The sequence below is a fragment of the Notothenia coriiceps genome, unplaced genomic scaffold (genome assembly GCF_000735185.1).
Source record: "Notothenia coriiceps isolate Sejong01 unplaced genomic scaffold, NC01 NC01_scaffold00001375, whole genome shotgun sequence".
NCBI lineage: Eukaryota > Metazoa > Chordata > Actinopteri > Perciformes > Nototheniidae > Notothenia > Notothenia coriiceps.
The window spans coordinates 1-7,737 of record NW_011334076.1 but is presented as its reverse complement, the minus strand read 5'-3'; the positions used below and the strand labels follow the sequence as shown (position 1 = coordinate 7,737).

At 37.4% G+C, this 7,737-nt stretch overlaps 1 protein-coding gene across 1 annotated transcript; it reads left to right on the top strand.

Annotated features, from left to right (window-relative positions):
* Positions 1-1,313: 1,313 nt before the first annotated feature.
* Positions 1,314-7,566, top strand: LOC104960453 (protein NLRC5-like). The gene is made up of 13 exons (XM_010788516.1): positions 1,314-1,411; positions 2,064-2,153; positions 2,407-2,454; positions 2,536-2,565; positions 3,165-3,248; positions 3,328-3,411; positions 3,807-3,896; positions 3,993-4,052; positions 6,050-6,133; positions 6,270-6,353; positions 6,885-6,974; positions 7,108-7,173; positions 7,430-7,566. The coding sequence occupies exons 6-13, from the start codon at positions 3,389-3,391 to the stop codon at positions 7,515-7,517; spliced, it is 585 nt and encodes a 194-aa protein (XP_010786818.1). The 5' UTR covers positions 1,314-1,411; positions 2,064-2,153; positions 2,407-2,454; positions 2,536-2,565; positions 3,165-3,248; positions 3,328-3,388; the 3' UTR covers positions 7,518-7,566.
* Positions 7,567-7,737: the final 171 nt, after the last annotated feature.

The window sequence follows — 7,737 nt, the reverse complement described above, 5'->3', positions numbered from 1 at the left end:
CCGGCAAAAATCACCGACTGTGTGAACGTGAACATTAATAGAATATCACCTCCCATCTTCAGAGCAATCTGACTATTATAAACATTAGCGTTAAGAAAGCTTACTTAAATATCTGCCACAACATAAGTAACCGGATCAGAGTAACATTAAGTACAGTCCGCGGCATATCACATCATAATGTATCATATATTTCCTTATCTGAGTCTGCTGAGCCGTATCTGGCCGTGTAACACTCACAGTCTCACATAGGCCTGCTGTATGCAGAAGTATTATTTTAAGCAACACATTAAGTTGACGAAACACTCGAGTCAAATGTAATTAAAGTCAGATCAACTCGTGTCTTAGATGGGGCAGTGATATCATAAACCTGTTAATGTACGCATTCAAACACTTTTTCTTTTACCAGCTGTATTCACCTTGCAGGTGCAGCTATGTGGCTTTTATCCTGGATAAAGTGTTTAAGTCATGGATGTTTAAAGTTTAACTTCTTCATATGTCTAATATTATAGTTGACTTTTCATTCAGGAAGTATGACACTGCGCTGTCAGTACGCTTCTCCGTGTTTGTGATTGGTCGAATGCTCCAAATACCACAACTTTCATGTGAACGCGCACCTAACGAGATAGGGCACGGCTGGCTTGAGCGATCCACTTGATAACCCGCTTCGTAGTACCGTTTAGCGAGAGCGCGTATGTTTTGGGTTAGGCCAACCGGCTAACTCAAACATATCCAGGTTAGGTTGAACTAGCTTCGTAGTACAGGCCTCTGGTCTACAGGTTTGACATTTGCTTAAAAATGTACAATGCTATTATTAGGATATTTTTGCAGGGCTCAAAATCCTAGTTTTCTTGGTTTATTCAAAGGGTTGGTTTGGCTTGTTTTTAAGTGGGGTTTTATCAGGTACTTATCCATATTCAATGAATTACTTAAAAGTAACAGCATGGCAGCTAGGCAATGTGTTGATGTTGACAGGGGCAGCAGCAAAACATATTTTCAGGAAAATGCCAACCAAAAAAAGTATTATCAGATTGAGGCAACGTTTGAACAGCACCTTGAGAGGGTTAAAATGACTGTTTTTGTCACTGGAGTCTGTTGGGATTAACTTAATGATAGTAGGATATAATGGCAACAGTTCACTGTTGCAAGAGGCAGTGGAAATATTCTAAATATATAATAAATAAATATATACAAACTGTCAATGGATAAATACCTCATTCAACCCCCAATGTTTCCCTACTTTAATTGTTATTTTTATTTATTTTTCGTTGACATGACTATACTTCATTTTCTCTGACTAGTGTTCATTCCCACATTTTTGTCTTATCAGTCTGTCCAGCAACTGTTTAGGCAAAAAGGGTCTGAAGAAGCTGTTGGAGGTCCTGCCTCGTCTTGATAGCATCCAGGAAGTGAAGTAAGACTCACACACAAAAGATACATAACAATAAAAAAACTTTACTTTACCAACAGTCCCCATGATCTCTATACCAAACCTTTAAAGATTCAGATTCAAATATTTAAAGGCTTTATTTGGTATATGCACAATAGCTCTAGTGTTGTTGTTAGCAATTCAAATCTATTCAGAAATCAGTCCAATGGTGAAGGTAAAAAAGCAGAAATAAATAGACTGTGTACATGTAAAATAGAACATTATACAACAGAATGCAAACTGTCCAATCGAATAAAATACTGCTTATTGTAATAATATGTAAATATTTGGATTGCAAACAGATGGATGTGCTATAAACAAAAAAAAGGTAAATAACAATTACAGAGGTCATGAATTTAACAGTTTGGCTAATTTGCATTTGATACAAAGGAGGTACCTTGTTTTAAACGGTAATGAAAGATGAGGCTCTGTGCTTTGTCACGCTGTGCTGATCTAATCTTGGTGGTTTGGCAGGCGGGCCAGTTATTTTCTCACCAAACAGGTTTCAGACTAAGTGTGCCAGCGCTGGCAGCTACCACGTTTACCCGAGGGCATTATCCGTTATGAATGGCTTATTTTAGAGCTGAATGATGTCCCCCCCCCCCCTTGGCTCATTGTTCTTGTTTGTGTTTTACAGCGCCAGTAACAATGGGATTGGCAGGGAAGGAGTGGCACTGCTGGCTGGTGCTTTGTGCTCTCATAACAATTTAACACAAATACACATCAGGTAGCCTACTGTTTGGAGAACATTTCATTAGAGCAGCTACAGAGTGAGCACCTGTTTCCCCAGCTTAGCGCGCTAAGAGATAGAAATGCAACAGCTGACAGAGATGCTTAATCGTTTATAGTTATTACTGTTTATACAATACTAATATTTGTGCCATACACAGTTGCTTCAAAATTATTTGATTGGGCAGACAATGGAGACTATAAACTGGTGTGCTGATTGTTAATAGGAAAATGTCCTTTTGGTTTTAAAGTGGCGGAGACAGAGAGCAGGTGATCCTGAAGTTCTGCCCTGACAAAAGGTAACACTAACACAACATAAAACTTAACAGTCTCTGCATTTGTATTTGTCAGCTAATTATATGTTGTTTTTTTCCTTTTAGGAAAGACAAACAGCACCTAAAGACGTTCAGGTACAGTAAGCCCATAGAGAAGATTTTAGGGAAAACACAAATGTTATTTTCTTAATTCACAAACAATCCAATGTAAGCCATTACTTGGAAATTGAAATGTAAGGAAATCATCCACTTCGGGAGGGAACACAAATGGGGCGAAGCCTGCGAGCTAGTTCAGGCAGTCAACTCGAGCACCAATGATACATTAACACGTGACGCGCCTCGTCCCTCTTACAACCAACCACACACATTCTCCTAAACATGGCGCTCTATTTAAGCTGCCAGGTCTTCCTGCCTCTACCTCGCTATGCTGCTGCTGCACTGCTGTGTTCACTTGCTATTGCTGCGTTCATGTTCTGTTCAAATAACCCTTTTCTACTATTAAAACAAAATATAAACTGAATCCTGAATCTGCCTTCATCCGGTATTTAGATTCCTGGTCTGGAAATAGATGCAAATTAGTGAATATTTAATAAGAGAATGCCTTATTTGCATATTTAAGCAGTTTCCTAAAATGTGTAATACAAACAAAATGTCTTAATGTCAGTTATTAAGAGGGGGAAGTTTCATGGTTCATACAAAATAATTCATGTTAACCCTCTTTACCCATAATTCAGGATAAACAACAGCAGCCTCCTGCCATCCAATGTAACAACGCTCTGCAGACAATTAGCGTATTGTCGCTCTCATTTGGAGTTAGAGTAAGTTATAATACTCTGCATCCATATAATATAATTTATGATTTTGACCAAACAGGTAAATAATAATAGAACGTTTCAGTTTGTCTCACAGCTCATTGACAGACGAGGCTATAGAGAATCTGCTGAAGTGTCTGCCCAAGATGACGTCACTGCAGAGACTCAAGTAAGGCACACACATAAATGAATTAGTGTGGATGGTTTTGTGTGTGTTGGTAAAAATGTATCTAGTTGTATTCAGTTTGTTTAGATTTGTCATGTGAAACTCAATGTCAAGTCTGCATTTGTCATATCCACAACATTTGTGGTTCCCAGGTGCCCTTTTATCAAATGAAAAAAGGGAAACTCAAACAGTCAATTAAACAATTTTTGTTTTTTATTTTAACAAAAGTAAAAAAACAACATAATACTATGGTAAGTGGGTGTAAGGCTTTTTTCTGATTGTGGCCACTAGCAACGTCAGCAGTTAAAAGCTGTCTTTTTATATATATTCATATTGTATTATCAACAATTACCACCTTCTCATTACATTTGAATCAACTCTGTCCTCTTCTTCTTCAGTGTCAGCCACAGCATCATGTCCACATCTGGAGCAGTGATGTTGGTCAGATGTTTGAACGTCAGTCAGCGGGTCACATCAGTGGAGCTCAGGTAACATTTGCATCTGTATCCACATGGTTTATAATTAGTCATAAAAATGTTTTGCAATAATTGTTAAAAAAAATAATTCTTTGAATTCTTCTTCAGGCCTCAGAGTGAATCCTTCATCTGTTTTGGCATTGTGAAAGCAGAAGAAGCCAGCTGCAGGTCAGACATCAGCAATTTATTTTTAATGCAATTCCTATTGCAGGGGTTTTCTAGAAAAATATAGTATGAGGGTGCTAACGTCACTTCAAAAGTACTGCCCCGCCCGCTTTTGTGAAAATAATGCATTAGAGTAAAGTGGAAAATAATGGTTTCTGCATTTCTTAAAGCTGCTGAGTCATAATGCACCTCAAACAACAAATACATCCTGAGTTACGGTTTCTTTACTTCCTCTACAGAAAAAAGGGTTGTTAAAAAAACGATCTAATTCAGAAATAACAGTTTAAGTGTAAGCACTAAGATTTTTGCCTTTGCAGATAATAGAGCCCAGTTAAGAACACTGGATTCCTTAAGAGCTGTTTACTTTGCATGTCTAGTTTTAGTAAGGTTAGTGATCAGTTTTTGAGAATATCTTTCACAGTTAAACCCCACGGGGCTAGAAACAGCGTCTGAGGGCTTCTTAACATTTAATAAACTATGAATGTGTCATATCCACTTAACGGGAAGAAACTCAGCTATCAGACAATATTAACCATTTTTAGCAAAACAAAACATAAGGGTAATAACAAAGGCTCTGAATTAGCCTTGAGCGGAAAAATGCTAACGCACTTAGCACAGAACTCACGTTAAAATTCCCTCATTACTTATCGGATCTGCACAAACAAGATATCGATTAGCAAGTTGATATTTCACAGATTCCAGGCATATAAGTATCATCACTGAGCGATCAGAACTCGTGGCGAAACGACAACAAACAACAACAACAAAACTAGCTTTACGGAGCCAAATCGGCTAAAAACTTCTTACCTTTGTTGTTTTCTGATCAAAAGCTATGTTCAATGGCATTAAAATGATAAAAACACGGCTGAAGGTTAATCCATAGGGTAATCCAATGGGTCTGTGTTACTTTGAAATTATTACTGATAATCCATCATTCCATTTTTTGTCAATAACAGAGATTTCATCATAGCTGCAATAGCTACTAGAGTGTATGACAGCTTCCGGTTCTGGGGCATGCTGGCTGCGCATCACTCATTCACCAATGGGTAATGTTTAGATGGATTTTAGGAACTTCCCCTCGATTCTATTGGCTCTAACGGTTAAAAAGAGGTGTCAATCATCAAAATCGACCGACGGGGGCCAGAGATATGGAAAATCGACCCAAATGACCCCAGAAGTGTATTTTTTTTCTAAACCTCTCTAAAAAGGTCACATTTCACTTGTTTTGCATCAATCTTGATACAGGGTACTTATTATAGTTTGGATTCCTAAAGCTTTTAGTCTACTATCCCATCATTCAAGGGTGTTTTTCACTATAAGTCATGTTTTTTTTAAATTTACTTTAAAATAAAAAAGATCTATATTGATTCTGACTCTTCTACATCCAACTCACAGGTGTATCATTGCTTTAAGAAAACATATTATTAATTTAACCCTTTTAGAAGGGAAGATATGGTCAATTGCTCTGGGAATGTCCTTTTCGAGTATGAGGCCTGAAAAACAGGCTTGGGGCTCAACTGGTTTTAACCAGAGCCTGTTTTTATATTTGGGTGTTTTGAAGAGGGGTTGTATGAGGTAAATGTCCATAGTCAATATATTACTTAATGCACTGGCACCAGACTCAGTTGACAAAAACAGTCATTTTACCTTTCAGAATTAGTGGCTTACAGCAGCCTCCTCCTGTAGATTAGTTTGTTTGTTAGTTTTTTGTGTGACTTTCATTAGTTCTGATTGAATAAATCCCTCAATAAGACCAAACAATTACCCAATCAAGGCAGTGGGAGGCGTGCAACTCCCTTATGTTTCACAGTTAAATTACTTTTTTGTCAATGGAGTCTGGTGGCTTTCAATAAATAACAGCAATACACTGAATGTGGTACCATGTCAGTCCAAACAGTCAGTAGCCTACTATCCTTCTAAAGTGCTCATGTTGTCTGTCTGTCTGTCTGTCTGTCTGTCTGTCTGTCTGTCTGTCTGTCTGTCTGTCTGTCTTCACACAGGTTAACTCATTGTAGCCTGAAAGGTGATGAGTTGGAGAGACTGCTCGAGATCCTACAGCGGGGTCCCCATCTGTCCAACCTGAAGTATGCTCCACTAACAGAACTCACACACAAACCCAGTGTTGCAGATACGTTAGTGAACAACCATAAACAGCACACACACCTGTAGCAGTACTTGATATTGGTATGGATGCTGAGATATTCTTTATTTTGCCTGCAGTTTATCAAGTAACCAACTGGGAGATGAAGGAGTGAAGCGCTTTCTGGATTCCCTACAAACGCTTAAAATCACCAGCTATGTGAAGTAAGATGTGCTTGTGAAATATTGATGTCTACCATTTTATATATTAATGTGTAACCAATACAAGAAAACAAAGCAATCTTGGTTTCAATAGAAAATATGGGAAATCATTTTATCCCTGTTACCAGTCAACTTTTTTAATCGTCTTTATTATACTTTGTAAGACATGCATCAAGGGCTGTAGCAAAGGATACTACGAAATAACATGATCATTATAATAATATGATAATTTTTTAGTAGTTTAGTATCCTTTTCCAAATGTTGAATCCAGTTTTTTCTCCCATTGTCTTATTTATATATTGTTCATTTGATTGTAAAGCTTATTGTTCAACTTAGATGTTCTGCTTTAGTATACATAAAAGTGTCAAAAAACTTAAAATAAAGGAAATACTTATTATTGCTTTTCTTTTACTCTTAATTATCAATATAGGAATAAACAACAAAGTCACTCTAGTAGACAATAGTTACATACATATGATGGTAATGTTTTTTTAATACAATATTTTCTGCTCTTTAATGTGTCTTCATCCACAGTTTGAGCGGCAATGGCCTGACTCAGCAGGGCGTGTTGGATGTGGTCAGCGCTCTGTGCAACTGTAACCACGTCAGCGGTGGGGAAGTCAGGTACGTCTCTGTATTGTAAAAATCTATTAATAAAGAGCAAACAAAATAAGAAATTGAAATAACAGCTGATAGCATTAACAACTGTAAAAATCGACAAAGTATTCATTACTGTCTCTGTCCATGTTAATGATAGTTTGGGAGCAGAGCAGAAGTGTCTCATCTGGTTCACACAATGTGAAGGCTCTGTGAAAATGCTGAGGTAGGCCAACACACAAACATTAAGAGTAAAGGTTTCTACTGTGTGACTATGCAGAGGCTTTTTTTTTTGTTCACAAATATAGGGATAGTTCAGATGTGTGACTTTAGAGTAAAATAACTGTTACATTTCTTTGTTGTCTTACATGGTGGTTCAAAGGTTTCATTTTGAATTGCATGCCTCAATTAGGCAGTGTATCATGTTGTCCTCGTGTTGACTTTCTTTGTTTGTTCTCTCCAATATTCTGCCTCTGTTCCAGCGTCAGAGAGAGCTGTTTGGAACATGACCATCTGATCAGATTAGCAGAGATCGTGTCTATCTGTTCCAGTCCGATCAAACTGGAGTAAGGACACCTCCATCGCCAGATACATTCATAATTTAGCTATTGTCATATAAAATGCTTCTCCAGAACTTTCACTTTGGAGGAAGAAAAAAACATGTATTTAAAAACAAAACTGTAGTTACCTTAAGGAAAATGCTTTGTGTTATGAAACATTCTTAAAACTACTCAATTAATTATTACATTACATTACATTGCATTTAGCTGACGCTTTTATCCAAAGCGAC